Source organism: Patiria miniata, unplaced genomic scaffold (assembly GCF_015706575.1).
Source record: "Patiria miniata isolate m_02_andy unplaced genomic scaffold, ASM1570657v1 HiC_scaffold_17, whole genome shotgun sequence".
NCBI classification, from domain to species: Eukaryota; Metazoa; Echinodermata; class Asteroidea; order Valvatida; family Asterinidae; genus Patiria; species Patiria miniata.
The window spans coordinates 5,564,114-5,582,543 of NW_024037055.1; the positions used below are offsets into that span (position 1 = coordinate 5,564,114).

Below are 18,430 nucleotides of genomic sequence, written 5' to 3' on the forward strand. Positions count from 1 at the left end.
GAAATAAAACACTTTACAAAGTATAGGGTGTAGCGACTTGAATGTGCAGTTGCCAGTTGTTTTATTATGCAAATCAGTGGGTTAATTTCTCTTTGCTCATTGGTCAATATTTTGCGTTCAAAAATGTGATTTTCCCGTGCGCTTTATTATCCTCTGTACTGCGCGAAGTATGGGGGTATGGGTTGATGGCTGAAAAAAAACCTTTTTCTTTTTGAAAAGGATGAGGAATGGTTCGGATTCTTAGGTAAAGTTTGACATTCATAAGCCTTGCAAAATGAGGATTAGCAAGCTTCTTTATTGGTTATTTTGCCAACAGAGTAAGAATAGAAAAGAAAATATACGGGAACATTCTTTTAAGGCTGAAATACACCCCAACATATTTTTGGGGGGTAAAAAGTCGGGTGGGTGGGGGGTGTGAAAGAAATACCAACATTTTCCAAGCTTGACAAAGATTTATTTCATAAGTAGGGCTTAAGAAAGACAAGTGACATAATTCATAAGATAAAACTCTTGAGAATGCAAAAATTAAAGTGACAATAGATGACATGGTTTTTATTTCCACAACAAAGTTTCAAGTTGTCAGTCTTCAAAATAAAAAAAAAACATCCTCTGGAAATATGGCCCTCTTGTGGCCACTTACAGTTTGAGGGGGCATAGATGTGAACTAGTGACCACACTTCCAGTCAATATAAACTTTCCAGTAATATTCACTTCAATTCTGAAAATTTAATGAAAAATTTAATTTGCCAACAATGGAAAAGACGTTTCGGGGGTTTGAAAAAAAAAATTGTTTTAAACCACTCAAGATGTCTTTTGGAAGATTTCCAATAGACTTAAAATGTGTGGATATATCTGTTTGCAAAATAATTTGACACAAGAAGTAGGCCAAATTACATTCTTTTTATTAGTAACAAAATATGAGACTTAAGGTTTGCATGGTGGATATGAACAATGAATGGGAGGTTTGCGGTAACACCATGTGAAGAATCTCTTTTTTTTAGTTGTGCGGTTTTGAGAAGAACTGTCGTTTTTAACTTTAACTGAGTTCAACAACTTCTCAGAACTACACAACTCAAAAGAGATATTATTGACTTGGTGTTACCGCAAAACTTCCATTCTTATTAACAAAATGCATGGTTAAAAGGCAAAAATTGAAAAATTTAAACCATTCGAAAAGCAAAATGAAAATTGCCTCTGTCTGATTAACACACAGGTGATCATTAGCGGTATTTACAAATCTGTACATATTTCTTATATTACATAGCTAGAGGAGCATTGGACAAATACATACACATTTCAAAGTTATTATTATTATTGTTGTTAAAATAATATGCAAGTTGAAGAAGAAATTTGCAAGAACGAAGAAAGTGACTGGAGCGGGGTTTGAACCTGTGACCTCCGGATTGCCGTTCCGGTGCTCTACCAACTGAGCTATCCAGCTCTATGTCGGCAACTCCCAACTTTGTCCATGTCTTTGTTGGGGTGGGGGGGGGGGGGAGGGGGGGTCTAGTCAGAAACCTGTACAGCGGATATGGTTATATTAGTTATCTTGCGAGCGCGAGTGGAACACGGAATAATGTAGTGCATCTGTGTCCCACATACCACGAGGCTGAAGGCCGAGAGGTATATGGGGCACAAACGCACTACATTTTCAGTGTTCCGCGAGCGCGATAAATTTATCTTCAAGCAAACTTGACGCACAGTAAAGTTGGAACACGCATGCTGTAACCTACGCGTAACTTTTGAATTCACAGTGAATTGTGCAGCACTAATCGCGTCACTTGGGCTTAGAATAGCGCAATACGCGGAGTGCGGTATGGGCCGTGGCCATGCGGTATGGTTATATGTAGCACGGCTTGTTGCCATGGATCGACCAATCAGAATCGAGGATTCAAGTTTGCTTGAAGATAATAGGCCATGTAGCCAGAGATAACGCAAATGTTTCGTTCACGGCACAACAAAGGCATATAACTCTAGATTATTAAATAGCAAGTTCAAGAATTCACGCACTATGTCAAATACGTAACCAAAGTTTAACCCTCTAAGATATTCATGGATTTTAGCGTTTCTTATTCTACTGTTGGGCATCCGCAAGGAGAATATCCACAAGAATTGTTAATTCATTAGTCGTTGCGATGATTATGTAATTAAAAGAAACATGGTGTTACGTACGGGACAAAAATGGGACCTTTTCTTGGACGTACCCTAAAACGTTGCCAGTATATTATAAATATTACACCTGCTTGTATGTAGCTGAATATAAAAGCAGAAAAATCCTTGCATCCTGACACCACTTTTTTATACTATATTATCTCAATGAAGGTCAGTCATTGCAGAAAATCTTGAAAAGACATGAATCTGGGACTGAGAAACATTTCCAATAAAATAAGGTCAGTCATTGCAGAATATGTTGGAAAGACACGACTCTGGGACTGAGAAACATTTCCAATTAAAATATTTCAAAATGAAATTTCACACTTGAAAATTAAAAAATTAAAATGCACTCAACTCTCCATAGACTTTGCACACAACCAAAGAAGTGGCGTTGGGATACTACACTCTTTCCATAAAAGGTTTCTGCTGTCAAAACGTTGAAAAGTTCAGAATTATTTGTAGATAGTTTCATGGAATCTTAGAGTTTGGGTTTGACGAACGTTGCGATGCGCTTAGCTGGCCGCTTGTGATTTATGTGGCGTCGTCTGGTTGCGTTTGATGAACGTGTTGATGAAGGCCACGACTCCATCCAAACGTTCCCTCTTCAGAAACTCCAGGTAAGCGTCTCGCTCCGAGGATCGGATCAGACTGGGGTGAACTTTCTTGCCTTCTGGTTGAGTCTGGAACCAAGCAGAGGAGAGCGTATATTAGTTACAAGCCCCGCCTTAACAACTGCTCCACCCCTCATAAGCTCCACCTCTTCTAAGAGCCTTCCCCCCTCAAACGTGTAGCGTACAGGGACATAATACCGTACATAGATTGCTTGAGAATGCCATGTTAACCCTTCTGCTGTCTGAACAGTCACAGAGAGTCAAAATATTAATCCTCTTCCCCTGCCATGCCTTTTACACACAGGCTAGTCACCAACAGTCAGACCATATTTCCAGCAAGCACTTTGACTAGTCTAATTCAGGCAACAGACAAAAGCAGGCAACTGGTAGGCACAGCTGTCTTATCAATCACCTAGAGTCGAAGCATAGCTGTATCAAGTTACATAAACAGCCACAGCCAGTCAATCCTGCTTTATGTTGTCAGGGACAACTCAACAGCTAAAAACAGTCACTTGACTGATTTTGACTGAAACAACAACTTCGCACAGAATGCATGTTTGCATAGGAGGGTTAATACGTCTGACACCCGTGTGCAAAGATAAGCCCAGCCTCCTTCTCACAAGCCCAACCCTACCATGCCTAAGCCCCGCCCCTTCCAAGCCAAAGCCCTCCCATTACTAACCTGTGAGTAAACGGCAGCATGGCCGTACGTATATGGATTGAGAATGCCTCATTAGTATGCCTGACACCTGTTGTTGAACGAGACAAGCCCCACTCCTTACAAGCCCCACCCTACCGAGCCCAAGCCCCGCCCCTTCCACGCCCAAGCCCCTCCCATCACTCACCTGTTCCAGGAAGCTGTTGGCAAACGGCAGCATGGCCATATGTAGATGGATGGAGAATGCCTCGTTAATATGCTTGACACCTGTCGTTTGGAGCGCCGTGACCGGAATGTCAAACACTTTGGTCTTGTTGCCACTCAGGAAGGCCTTGTTACGCCACAGAGCGTTGCTGAGATCCAAGATGTACTGGTTCAGTAGCTGGATACCGTCTCTCATGTTACTCTGCAAAATAATTATTCCACACAAAAACTCTCATCATTAAAAGTGGGAAAAACAAGGCATTCGATGGCTACTATTAAAGGCAGAGTCCATCATTTGCAGCCATCCAAAAAGTAACTGACCAAATTATTGTTGAAAGCTTACTTGGTTTAAAGATAGTAATGGCACTAAACTCCCTGTAATATTATTCCTTCTGGCATGCTATCATTTTGAAGAAAATAATTGAAAGAAGGTGATTTCCGAAGATGCGTCAAGTGACGCATTTTTGGAAATTTCCGGTTGTATTTGGCTGGAATTCTGGCAAATTCGTGGACGGGTGCGCGCAAGCGATGACACGATGACACACACACACGACACCTTGGTTCCGTGTGTGACATCGCGTAGCTGCGATCGGCTGAATGAGAACATGTCCCAGATGCTGATTTCGGCCGCAATTCTAAACGTGACTAGGCAACTTATGAACTGAAATCAAGATCCTGGAATATTGTTTTCTTGGAATATACGTCAGGTTATTCTTCAGGTTAGTCTAAAATCTAAAGCACCTGTCTTTAGATTTTGAGCATTTTTAATGCTTTAAACGAAAAAATGCGATGAAAAAATAAAGTGATCATAATTTATAATCTAGTTTTCTGATGTGATAATTCATGTGCTGTTTTCCCAAATAACATCTACAAGTGTTTTTGGTCATTCACTGAATTACTGAAATTTTCATAATTTTTTTATTCCCGATACAAAACTCACCGTGAACAAGCTGTCGGAATCCTCAATGGAAACCATCTTCTTCAAGGCTTGGAACTCATCCTTGTAGCTAATCGAAAAACAAAGCAACCAATAAAAACATCATTTTATGGTTAAATTTTGCTCAAGACTTTACAAATCAAGCATGGACATTTTTCAAACGTTTAAAGAAGTTCACTTTTCAATAAAATCAACCAAAAAGACACGTCAAATAGTTTTCATACATTTAAGAGGAGTAGAAAGTGGCACAAAATGTGTTCCTAAGAAAAATGCATTTCATGGACCCTTTAAAGAATTGGTCAACTGCAACTGTTACACCTTCAGTAGTACATCACACAAGATGGAACATATGTGATGCGATCAAGCTACATGAATCGTTTCTTGACCCTGGTCAAAAAATGTTTTATTACAGATTTGAAAAGAGCACAATCTCAGCATTACTGCTGTGAAAACCGCATGCTGATACCATCTTTAGTTCAAAAATTTTGAAAGTTGGAAAACCAAGAGATGTCATGAAGAGATGTGATGTAGTGGCCCTATTTTGGCCTGTATCTCCAAATTAAAATTCCCGACAAACGACTCATGTAGCTTGATCGCATCACATATGCACCTACCGTTCCTGCATGCGAAACATGCCTTGAACATCACCAAGAGGCCAAGATCATTTTTTCAAGAGCGACAAGAGGAACTTACTTGCAGATGATTTTACAGAGTCTTGAGCAGACCATGGCGTTGCTGGAGAACAAGGCTCTGTAGAAGGAACCGGAGGACGGGACGTAGACAAACGGAACTCCGTAACGAAGATGCAAACATGATACCTGCAAAACAAAAATAAACAAATTATCTTCAATATATAGGGCGAGTCAAAGTGCATCATTTCTTATAAACCGTTGTGAATCTTGGACAATTTAAAGTCTTTGGTAGCAAACGGGTGTCAAAATGTAGCTAACAACATTTCCCAAAGGTCTATGCGAATGTCATTCTCATAGGACGATCAGATTCAAAATTACGACCCCTCGAATGATACCTGCAAAACAAAAATCAACAAATTATCTTCAATATATAGGGCGAGTCCAAGTGCATCATTTCTTATAAACCGTTGTGAATCTTGGACAATTTACAGTCTTTGGTAGCAAACGGGGTATCAAAATGTAGGTAACAACATTTCTCAAAGGTCTATGCAAATGACATTATCATAAGACGATCAGATTCAAAATTACGACCCCTCCAATGATACCTGCAAAACAAAAATCAACAAATTATCTTCAATATATATAGGGCGAGTCCAAGTGCATCATTTCTTATAAACCATTGTGAATCTTGGACAATTTACAGTCTTTGTTAGCAAACAGGCTATCAAAATGTAGCTAATAACATTTCCCAAAGGTCTATGCAAATGACGTTATCATAAGATGATCAGATTCAAAATTATGACCCCTTCAATGAGTGTGGTCTTTCTTTAGTTTGCGGTGTTTACCACTTTCAAACTTACCAGTTCAAAGAACTCCAGTACATAATGCATGAGCAGCACGTGATCTTTCTCAATGAGTAGCGCCAATGTGCTGATCCTGTCCACGTACTCTGTCAGCTCCTGGATCGTGTGTAGTGCTTGGAAATTATCCACATGGACATCGAAGACCGACAACCTAAAATCAGAGAAGAAGTGGACAAATTTACCCTTTAAAGGTAGAATATATCAATTGCAGCTATCCAACTCTAACTGACAAAATTAATGTTGCAAGTTGCAAGCCTATAACTAGAGGTATTACCAGCGGCGCTTCTTTACTCACTGATTCTGAGGTAGTACAGTATCACCAGCTTGTATGGCTGAGGCTTCTTTAACGGCTTGAAAGCAGACCATGTCTGCATGGCGTGGTAGCTCAATGGAGACATAGTTCCTCAGAAGCTCCGTCAGAGTGTAGATGACTTGGCACTTGAAGAAGACGGAAGAGCAGAAGAAGAGAGATCGGAGCGGCTCAAGGAGAAGGTCGTTCAACTCTGGGAAAAAAAACGGAAAACATGGAAAAAAGTGGGGACAGACGTTAATATTCAGTAATCATTAAAATGATCCTGGAAATATTATGACAACAAAATGAAATTCTTGGATAAATGAGAGATATCCTAAGGAGGTATAGTCTATGGGTTAGACGTTGTGATTGTTTGATACGCGATAACCCGCCAACGCAGTAACCCACCACCGGAATAACCCGCCACCGGAATAACCCACCACTGCAAGAGGGCGCTATCACAACCAACCAATATCACCAACGAACCTGTCAGGAACAACGTCTAGGGACATTCATATCGGTTGTGTAATGCGAGCGCACCTATTTGGCCTAATAAATATGCAGCGCGCATTAAAAAAATGTCACTGTAGTTCCGAACCAAACTCTTAAATTTCTTCCAGTAGCATACAAGACGCACAGCAAGACGCATGTGCAACTTCACTGGGGAGCCCTTTTGTGGTGCGCAGTGCATAGCTGCCAACTTTTCAAAATCCCAATTAGTAATCAACCTGCGCGGTCATTTTCAACTTTTCAACATCGAGTACAGGTACATGGTTTACATGTACACATACATGTGCATACCTTTCTTGTTGTGAATAATTATGTACTGTAGGCCAAAAGATAATTTAAAAAAAATTAAAAATAAAAAAAAAAAATTAAGAAAAAAAAATTTAAATTCATTTTGTTTTACTGTCTGTATTTGTTTGTTGAAGTCAAATAAATAATAACAACAATAACATGTGCGCATATTTTTTTTTGAGATGCATGCTATCGATGTTGAGTTTCGAGTTCGTATCATAGGAATCTGTTGCCCGATTATATTTGGTTTTTATTTTATGAAAATTTCGACTTACTCTGGAAGGGATAGATTCTGAATCGTGTGATGAGTCTCAGGATGTAGGGTCGATAATCGGAGCCGTTCCACGTGTGCAGATATTTCACTAAGAAGTTCTCGCACACTGGAACGTCCTCCTGAATGAAAGAAATGGAAATGTTCAGTCAACTGTGATAATGATGGAATTGAGAAAAGGTTCCCCTTGAAGACTTAGCGACTCAACAGGAGCTGTAATGCAAGTCAAAACGGCCATTTTTTTTCAGACCGAGTTTTCTAATCAGGTTTTCACTCAACTGTCTCATTCACATTAAAACAATGACACCGTGCCGGTTTGTCATTTTATTATGTCAGCTTGGTTGTTTTTTTTTTCCAACTTCTTCACAAGAGAAAAAAAAAGCTAGGACAAGTTGTGAGTAGAGTTGTGCGTTGGTTCTCTCCTGTGCCACGAGGTTTTTTCTCCGGGCCCTCCGGTTTTCCTCCCTCCGGAAAAATCAAACACTTTCAATCTCAGGCTGTGCTCCGTGGTCATATATGGGTCGATGTGGCCGGCAGCCATAGGCGCCTTTACGTGCCAGCGGCCCGACCACGTTGTAGCCGCGTCCTTCGCAATTCAGCATACCAGCTGCGAGTAAGGATGATTAGCCTCCCAAATTATTATTATTATAAATTGCGACTCTTTTGCAAATCTGACAAAATAAAAACTGAATGCACTAACGTGTAGGAAGTCGGTGAAGTTAATGAGCATCTGAAGCAACCATTCAGCTCTGCAGTTGGGCCCCTCGGATGAGTAGTCAAGCAGCTCTACGACCAAAAGAAAGTTTAGAGAATCGTTCAAAGCGTCCCGAAATCTACAGGTGTCGTCTTATAATGACATTGATGCCCATTTTCTAATTTTGAGAAAAACTGACAACTCAATGAAGAAATATAATTCTTCCTTACCTCTTTCAATCAGATAAGAATTAAACCTCAGCTATGTAATACACCTTCAGACAGTGCATCGATATCTTCAAGGACAATTCCATAAAATCCAACGTACGTCCGACAACACGATGTACATGCACAATGTCATTAAAGGGAATATACATCATTTGCTTTTGCTGTCATATTCAGAAATGGATGGAATTGGGGGGTTGGAAATATATAGCAAATATAGTTGGGTCATTCTATAAATTTGGGGTCCAAAGTGTGACATTTTTCCCGTCCCTGTTACCTTGGTACTTTGTAATTTGCCATTCAAGCATCATTAAGAATGACTTCAAATGATTGTTTATTTGTTGGGTAGGTACTTTGCTATTCATAATCACTCTTGGAGGATGACTGCATTAAGAAGTGCATCAGAATTATACAATCATAGATGTCAGATGTAACAGGGACGGGAAAAAAGTGGACCCCAAATTTATAGAATGACCCAGTTACACTGACTTTTTTGAGGTTTTGGGTTCGAAAATGCTATAAAAACCAAGAAAAACAATCATTTTCCTGTAGTCTGGTTCCCTGACTCCATTTAAAAAGAAACAGAGCAGTTTACATATATTGGGGAATTGTAAGGTCAGGGAACCAGTCTAGCTGGCTTGTACCCGTTCATAGGTGTGTAATCGATTGCAAACAAGTGCGATGGTCAACTGGGGTGCATTCCCTTTAAAGAGTCTGACATGTACGTCCGAACTTACAGAACTGCTCTCAAGTAAAAATTATCGTTAACTATGGGTATCCAGCAGATAACATCAAGATCAAAGAGTACACTTTTATGCTTACCTTGATGAAGTACTTGATACAACCAGAAGCTGAGTCTCTGAACGACGTGCTGCTCTGTGTGACAGCATAGGGCATGCTGGAGGTAGGGTGAATCTAAGACTGCAGCTATCTGACTAGGAAGCTAAAATCCAAACAAAATCATGAAGATCAAACTAGAAGCCAGCCGAAACAAAAAATGTTAGGCCAAAAAAAAAAAATATTCGGTCTCTGGTCAGACCAAAGTTCCGGAATTGACGCAGCCACACGGCTTTGTTTTGTTTTTTGTTTTTTGTTTTTTTTCTTCAAGCTTGGATTGTACAGACAAGGTGGGTACTATTTTGCTTTTTTGGTGTCCTCATGTACATTGGTGTCCTCCATAATTTGCCTTGGTGCTTTCGATCATTTTGCCTTGGTGCAATTTCCCATTCCTTGGTGCTCTTTGGTAAAACAAATTGAGGAGGTGTGGAAATAGAGGGCGCTGTTGGAGCTACCGCGGAACATTTTGGAAAAAAAAAAAGATCGACGCGCATGATTAAAATCGACGCGCGCGCTGACCAGAGACCGACTTATTTTTTTTTTTGCCTTATCTATAACAGAACAACAAGTCTCAAGTTACAAAAGCACAGCAACTAGCCCATCCACACATACTACGGTGCTAAACATTTACTTGATTTACATTCAATATTTCCTTCAAAACTAGACGAACAGTGATATCATTTTGTCACCGACACCACGAACTGACACTCGGTGGTACGTGAGTACTCAGTGGGGCGCGAGTGCCCGGCACACGCGTGTAACTTACAGAACCGCGTAATTTTGATTTTGACGAACTTACATCCAAGTACTACATGCGCGCGCTCCGTACATCTTCGTTTTCACAAACTCAAACCTGTCTTAACTTCACCAGTTAAAAGGTTTTGAATTAAATGTTTCTGTAACCCCGCAAGTATACTGATGGAGTCAGTTCGTGTCAAACCTTTCAAATTGTTTTTCCTTGAATTGTATTTCTGTCACATGCTTGCGCTTCAGTTTGTGAAAACCAAAATTATTCTATTACGTGTCATTGTGTAAAGTGCGCGCGTGCACCTGCGTGTCAGTTCGTGAAACCGAAATTATTGATTACGCAATTTTCACGAACTTCAAGCAAACAGCATGTGCGTGACAGTTTCTAAAAACGGTGACAATTTGTAAAACAAACTCAATTCAACTTCGGTTACGTCACCCTACCTCCAGTCTGTCCATGTTCTTCAGGAGATCGTCAAACGACTTGATGTGCTGCACTGGTACTCTGCCGTGATGGGCACCGGTTAACTGGTAACCTGCATCCCCCGAGCCATCCAGTGACAGGAGTGATGTGCTGACTGTCGGTATCACATCCAGCTTCTTCTTCTTCGCTCTCTAAGGGACCAAACAAAACAAAACAAAAAAACAATGGCGGCCATCTTTGAGTTCATGCTTTTGTTCTACAGGGCTTTGCATAAGTAGATATGCAAAGGATCTACAGGGTGAATTAAAAAAAACCGAAACCTAAATGTCGAGACCATTGTTTTAGTGAAGGTCTGCATGTAGCACTTTCAAAATCTAGGATATGAAAGCCCAATTCATAAGCTTTCTTTTAGTACAAGAATCATTCAAATCATTTATGTACTTTTCAAGTTACGGAGTTTTAAACACAACCACCGTTTTGAGGTTCTGTCCACGGATCACAAAACAAGGTGGGCGTTCTTTCAGCCAAACAAAAACAATTCACACACATCCTTATGTAATTTGTTTTCGTTTTGCTGAAAGAACACTGAACTTTTTTGTGATCCGTGGACAGAACCTTAAAACGGCAGTTGTATTTAAAATTCCGCAACTCGAAAAGTACATGAGTGATTTGAATGATTCTAGTACTAAATGAAAGCTTACGAATTGGGCTTTCATATCCTACATTTTGAAAGTGCTACATGTAGAACTTCACTAAAACAATAGTCCCGACATTTGGGTTTCGTTGTTTTTCAAATTTCTTAATTTGAAACTTACTTTCAATCCCTACTTTTCCAGTTCAAAAAGTTTATAAAACGTTGATTCTTTTTGATTAAAAAAATAGTTCAAATTTCCTCTGAATTTTAGGGAAAAATCTACCTTAAAGACCCCCAGATTTGTTCTTAAATGCACCAGAGAAGGAGCTTCGAATGTCTAAATTTTTCCAGGGCCCTTAAGCAGCCCTGAAACCCCACGCCACGGCTTCGCAAGTTGTTAAACAACGACATAATTTCTCCCACAGGTTTGAAAAATCCTGGGGAGAAAGCCTGGTTTGGGAAAAGATCGATAACCTTTCTTACCGATCTGCCATCAGTGACTGAGCTCTGCAATCGTTCCATGGCGGAGTCCGGACCATCCAACCGTCGTTGGATTCTCTCCTTCGCCTTGTGGACCTCAGCCGACCACAACCGGTCGGTCTGACGGAAGAACACCCTCTGAGTGGGCGGAGTCACTAAGGAGACCAGATGGGGGCGGTACATCTTATACACCGACAGCAGACCGATGATGTAGGGCTGAACACCCTGGGTATAAGAATTGGGAAAACTTTGGTGACTTTTCTACAAATCTTGAAGACATTTTTGGGAAGATGGAAATTCAATCAGAGTTTATCACAATCATATTTTCATTTCCCGACTAGAAGTATAAAATCTCTGCAGGGAAAATTTGAGAGATCTTCCCTGAGAACAAATGTTTCTAAATATAATGATAATAATCTGACACTGTGTGTTGATATGAAAATTTCTAAGCATTTTTGTAAACAAAAAAGACCTTATTTTCTTGAACTCAAAATCTTGATAATGCAAAGCCTTACTTTAGCATGAATAAACGGAAGAATCATCGTCGAACAAAAACTGAGGAATGTAAAAGTGGGTACTGACCACTCTTTTCTGAAGACTGAGAAGTCGCTGAACTCTGAACGCCAAGACGTCCTCCTTCCTTGTCAGGAGGTAGAGGAGGTGACAGACGTGAGGACACTAGGGGTGACAAACAGGGACAGAATTCAAATCACTGGCAAATCAACTTCGGGGAAAAAAATGTGAGTCTATTATGTGAAGTGGCCATCCCTAAAGGAGAGGGTTTCAAGAAAGGGTTTGAGAAAAAGAAGAAGTGTTATTGGTCACTTCTAGTGTTATCCGCTCCGTTCACAAGTACCCCCTCACCGGCAAAGCAAGTACAGTTGGGGGTGACCGACCGACGCCATCTTGCCTGGCTGCAATTCATTGCCGCGAAGCGCGGCCACTGCGTGTACATATCAACTTCAGGTTAAGTGAAGTGGCTGTCTCTAACAGAGAAGGTTTTAAGAAAGGGTTTGAGAAAAATGTTTCTAGTCGAGTGCATAACAGTCCTCACAAGTCTGTCACAAATAGGATTATGCGGTATTGGTTCTTGAGAGTCCGCAATGTTGGATAATGCTGTCTTGGGTTCATAGCTTACCAAAGCGTCATTCTCAATGAAATGGAAGAGAACGCCGTACAGAGCATGGAGGTCATCGAGGTCATCTAAGAGGTCGTAGGTTAAAATCACCCATCGCACCAACAGGCTCTGCGGTAGATATAATCAACATCGTTATCAATTAATACATCAATATTTATGCCATGAATTTTCACTGCCAATAATTTGTTTTACTTTTCAACATAAGTGCAAAATCACCGCTTTATTTCAGAACAAGTACATGTAGTTACATTTTGTTGTCATCTGTCAGTACTTTGCGGATTTTCGGAGAACACCCAGTTTTTTTTGGTAAATCTTATATCTTTACAAAAATAACTCCCCGGATACAGTTTTCAAAGTCACTTTGCGAACTTACAAAGAAACAAAGTTCTAAACGGAAGTTGGTAGAGCTACCTGTATTTCATTGGAGGGGTTATTGGTGCACATCCAGGAGATGGCCTTGACGATCGCATCCTGAGGGATCTTATCCGATGGAAGTAGACTCTTGATGAGACGAGAACTGATGGAATCAGCTGATTGAAAAAAGGAGGGAAAAAAAATGGAATGTATTAAATTCAAGTGGTGGGTTTCTTACACATTGTGAATTTGAAGGAATCGGGTGCTAGGGGTACCGGATTTTTTTTTACAGTTAGATTTGCTCTGATGCTCTTTAAAGGTAGAGAACGTCACTTGTCATTTGTCATTTGTGCATTTTTTTCGTTTAAGATCCGAAGAAGTGAATGCTGTATATTCCAAGAAAACAATATTCTAGGATCCGAATTTCAATTCAAAAGTTGCCGAGTCGTGTTTTGAATTGCGCCCAGATATCAACGTCCGGGACACATTCTCATTCAATCGAAACAGCTGCGCCATGTCACGTGCTGAACCGACGTATAATAGCAACCGCGAGCGTGTGTGTCCTGTCAATGCTTGCGCGTACTCATTCACGGCTTTGCCCAATGAGAAACGACATTACTAACGGAAATTTCCAAAAGTGTGTCTTTAAACGCATCATTGGAAATGGCAGTTCTTTTATTGTTTTCTTCAAAATGACAGCATGCCAGAAAGAGTAATTTCACAGGGAGTTTAGTGCCATTACTATCTTTAAACCAAGTGAGCTTTTCAACAATAATTTTGTCAGTTACTTATTGGATAGCTGCAAATGATGGACTCTACCTTTAACACTTAAGCCCTTGTACCGCCCCAAACCGCTCTGCCTGTTACTCCTCATACCGCCCCAAACCGCCCTAGTGCTCTATGGTTCTATTGATATAAAAAGATTTATAACTTTGCGTACAAATGTACTTACGAAACTTGGCAGATGCAGCAACGTCAACAAGTTGACCTATGACCTTTTGAGATAATCCCTCCCTCTTGGCCGTTACCTCCACCTCCTGAATGGCCAAAGTCAACGCAGGGTTGCCACGAACCTTCCTATTACTAGAATCTTTGTTGTGAAAAGAAAATTGAAGTGGTTTAGAAACTTCTGAAAACTGAATGCTGACAAAGAAAGTCAAGTCACACGATTTATGGGTGATACTATTTTCCTATAAAATATACAGTATAATACACGGTGGGTCAAAAAGAAAGTGAAGTAATTAGAAGAGAAAATTTTTTTAAAATACATGTATGTGGCTTGCTCCATTTCATAAAAACAACATACAGTACATGTTATTGACTATTAACTGTGAAAATTTCAGGTAATTTGCATACTCTATTCCCAAGTTACGTCTATTTTAATAAAAAGATCACAAAATTCTGCTGTCCACCACTGATCATTCACCGTTCTACGAACTGACGAATACCCACTAAATTCAATTAAACATGGACGTTTTCCCGCCTCCATGAATAAACTAATACTTTGAAAGGAAAACAGACAAAAATCGCAATAAATATTTCAGGAAAAAAAGTTGACTTGTCCCTCGTATTCAAAATACAAAATCTGACAATAAATACAATGTTTCAGTCTTGACTCAAATGATTAAAATCTCATTTGTATTTTGAATGGCAGCCTGTAATTTGTAATTTTCACTCAGCTCAAAAGCTACCAATGGCATTCCATGGACAGCTATAAAAATAGGTTCTTTTTGGTTAACATGATAGCATGGAACAATTGCGGTAATTCTTCTTCTTTTTTTCAGGTGAGTAGAAGAACGTGCTCTTGTAACCGCTTAAAGCTGAGATTATTTTGTAAAAGGCAAAATTTTCCAGCCAACTTTTCCACAAATACTGATTTGCAAGAGTCATATCAACAGTATTTGTACAATATTTCTTGCCGAAACCTCATGTTTCAATACTTCGGCGTGTGCACTGGAACGTATTGTGCAACAATAGGCCGTGCACAACGGCCAATTTAAGATCAACACACGGTCCGCCTCCACAAACTTCACGGACTTTGTGTGTGTGTAGAAAAGGCACGAGGGATTAGCGCGTTTAGATGTCACCCGGAGGCGATTTGAGACAATCTTGACGTCTTAACCCGTCAGCTGTGCCTGTGTATAAAAACAGCCAGTGCGTGTTGTCATGTCCTCCGACGCGAACTGGTTAAGACGTACTTCATTAGTGTATCAAAATTTTTCAGAAAAAAACATCATTAATCCAGGTCTCTTTCTCTTTGACTCACCCTGTAATGTAACTGCATGCATGAGAGAATATATTTTACTTAAATTTAATACTTAAAGATGACTGGAAATTGCACAGTTGAGAAATAAAGGGAAAGATTTCCATATACGAAGTTCACTAATTTTCCTCTGTATTGACTAGCAAGCCCCCAGATAGCAATTTCATGTCATCAAAATCAATTTGAGCAGTGAGAAAATACAAGCATTTTCTTAGAAAACACTTAAATTTTTTTAGTCCAATCTCATAGGGTTTGTACACAGGGTGTTGAGTGAACTTCGTATATGGAAATCTTTCCAAATAAAGTAAAGTGACAACAATGCAATTTGTGTTAATTGTCAATGAAACAGTTCTTTAACAAGAAGATTTACTGAACATGAACACTCCCACTCTGGCTTTATTTACCACTCGTGAAGAACCTGACGGCCTCTTTGATGGAGTAACTCCCAGATTTCTCAGCTGGTTTCGTTTTACCGACTGAGCTCTGTCTACTCGGAGATTTCCTTCTTACAACAGGTGTTGCCATGGCTACAACAGTTATTACCTAATATTAGACAAAGAGTTAACAAATCACAACATTAAATACTGAGACGAAGCGTTTAAAAAGCATAAACCGGTCCTGCTTTTGACTTTCGTTCTTAAGCCAGCCTATGTATAGCGCCCTCATGGGCACGTATGCAAGTAGGCTAACACCAAATAGATATTTAATTGCCACCCGAACGCAAGCAAGTCAGTGGTGTTTTTTTATCATTCAAAAAGAACCTTTTCAACCTAAAACAGACATCTCTCAAATTTGATGACACATTTTTGGAATTTTGAACAGTTTCTTGGGGTACAAATAACAATTTTCGTATGTGGCTTACTGTTGGCGCGTGTGCGCGATTTAGTGTGTTGCGTTTTGTCATTGTCATCGTCATTTTGCCCCCAAATTTCACTCAAAATTTCAAAACCCTGCCCTCTATCAATGACGTACATGATAATTGATATGCCTGCACGTTCTTTAATGTATGTAGCCAACTAGTTTGTAATGGTAAGTCAAATAAATTAAAAGTGGATTTTGTTCTCTTAAAAAGTTATAGGGAACCGGGCCCGTAACTACAAGATCGCCGACAATTGTGAACTTTTGTTTTCGGAAAAAAATGTTGCAACCTGACGCCACTTTTTTTTATATATAGGCCCTATCATCTCAATGAAGGTCAGTCATTGCAAAAATGATGACAAAACATGAACCTGGGACTGAGAAATATTTCCAATTTTGTTAGGAAATACTTGGAAAATGTTCTTGACTCTCCATAGCACTGCTCCATAGACTTTGTACACAACCGCCGAAGTGGCGTCAGGTTGCAACATTATTTCCTTCTTGTTTTCTTTCTATATACGAAGTGGCTATCGTTACGGCACTCGTTGTTTAGCGCCCTCTACGATATTTTTTTGATACGCACGCGGGTATATAATTATTTGTTTCTCCACGTTTTATCGAGCAGTGCGCCAGCTCAGCCGATAGAGGGTAGGATTTTGCACCGCGAGGTTGCGGGTTCGAATCTCAGTTTTGCACTCGAATTTTTTTCCTTTTCTAACCTGAGGCTTTGGAGGATTTTTTTTAAAAGGGAAATAAAGTCCGAATTTCATAAAGTTCAAATTCACTTTTTTCCTTCTAATTTTATATTTTCTTGTCATGTTTTTTTTATAAAAGTTGCCAGGTTGCAGTCTACCGTAACGATAGAAAATGGGAAATGCGTTACGGCTGCCGTAACAATAGCCACTGCGTTCTATATAAGTATAAATCTTAGACTAGAATTTTACTCTATTAATTATTATTATATTATTAGTATTACTATTAGATAAACAAAACTATAAGTTTTAGGATTTTCCTGAAGTTTTACCTTAATTTAAAGTAACTGAAGTGACGTCAGTTGGATCTAATTCTTCACGACTTACAATTCAAGCGTGTCGGAAATAGACAGCATTTGCGTTGACTTCCATGGAAAAGAAAGGCTGTAAAACTTAGTTCCTGGTAATTTGTTCTTTGATCAATATTTCATAGTTTAACTCTTTCTAAACCGATCAAACTCAAAACATCCATAACTAAGAAGAATAATAACAACTATACGGCTCAGCTATTTTCGCAGACATAATTAAATTGAGGAAAATTCGTAAGTTTAAAATTTACGAGACTTACGTTAATTTCAAACTTCAGTAAACGCCAATCGAGCGCGAACCAGCAAATGTTGATAAGAGAGCGCCCTCAATCGATGGATTGAAAAAAAAACAACCAATACAGCATGTAAACGGTACCGGGTAGTACCCAGGGCCTCCCCCCCCCCCCCCCCCCCCCAAAAAAATTCTACAAGCAATTTAGTGAGACCATAATAATGACGAACACTATTTATTAATGTCAACTGCACCGTTAAAATTGTACAATTAGTAAAGGCTTCAGTCAGTGATGAGAGGAACACATAAATCATGATCCAAAATCTAAAACTATTTTCAATGACCACAAATACCAGTTTGTTTAATAATTGAAAGCATTGTTTTTAATTCTTGGTTGAAATTTTCGATGTAAACATTAGTTCAGTAGAAACTTCTTGCTACTATCAAAGGCTTCCATATGTATTCATCGTAGACGCAACCTTTATATTTTTTTCTGTTCCACATATTTTTTTAGTCAAAGTCTGTAGCTCTAGTCTAAGTCAATGTGTCTTCCGACTCAACAATCATTTTCGGTCTTTGATAATAAATCGACGCAAATGTTCCCTCGTGAGATCAGCTTTCGTTTCTCTCAGACAAAATTCACTCTTAGTCCTGTACATTTCCTCAATCCTCACGGTGCTTGTGCACCCTTCTGACCAAGATATTGTCACCCTCTTGCGCCAGGGTTTCGTCACCGGTTCGCGCTGTTGTTCTTGATGCTTAGCCCGCAAGGAGGGGAGAAGACACGAAGCTGGTTTTGAGTCAAATGAGGGCGGCGTTCGAGATGACATCTTATTACGAAGTGATGACTCGGACTCGGATTTAGGAAGATCAACCCTTTCTTCTTTATGCTTGACAATGGGAAGTTTCATCCTTACTTTATTCGAATTCATGTTTACTTTGTCTACCGACGATTTTCGAACTTGGGAAGTTTTGCAGTTTGGTCTTTGTAATTTCTCGGTAAGATTTACCGTCTTGAAGACATCGCTCATCCCATCTCCGTGATTCGATTTCCTACCAAAACGA

At 39.6% G+C, this 18,430-nt stretch overlaps 1 protein-coding gene across 3 annotated transcripts; it reads right to left on the reverse strand.

Annotated features, from left to right (window-relative positions):
* Positions 1-525: 525 nt before the first annotated feature.
* Positions 526-17,459, reverse strand: LOC119723608 (centromere protein I-like). 3 transcript variants are annotated; one of them, XM_038194345.1, is made up of 17 exons: positions 17,394-17,459; positions 15,620-15,758; positions 13,905-14,042; positions 13,010-13,128; positions 12,599-12,706; positions 12,043-12,138; positions 11,464-11,685; positions 10,367-10,537; positions 9,161-9,281; positions 8,121-8,206; positions 7,425-7,542; positions 6,355-6,562; positions 6,057-6,210; positions 5,258-5,382; positions 4,568-4,634; positions 3,611-3,829; positions 526-2,834 (listed from the first exon to the last, which is right to left on the reverse strand). In XM_038194345.1, exons 2-17 carry the CDS (start codon positions 15,738-15,740, stop codon positions 2,667-2,669), a joined length of 2,241 nt encoding a protein of 746 aa, XP_038050273.1. In that variant the 5' UTR covers positions 15,741-15,758; positions 17,394-17,459; the 3' UTR covers positions 526-2,666. The 3 variants fall into 3 exon arrangements, with proteins under 3 accessions (XP_038050273.1, XP_038050275.1, XP_038050274.1); XM_038194347.1 differs by lacking the exon at positions 17,394-17,459 and adding an exon at positions 17,153-17,170; XM_038194346.1 differs by lacking the exon at positions 17,394-17,459 and adding an exon at positions 17,098-17,115.
* Between the last annotated feature and the right edge of the window lie 971 nt (positions 17,460-18,430).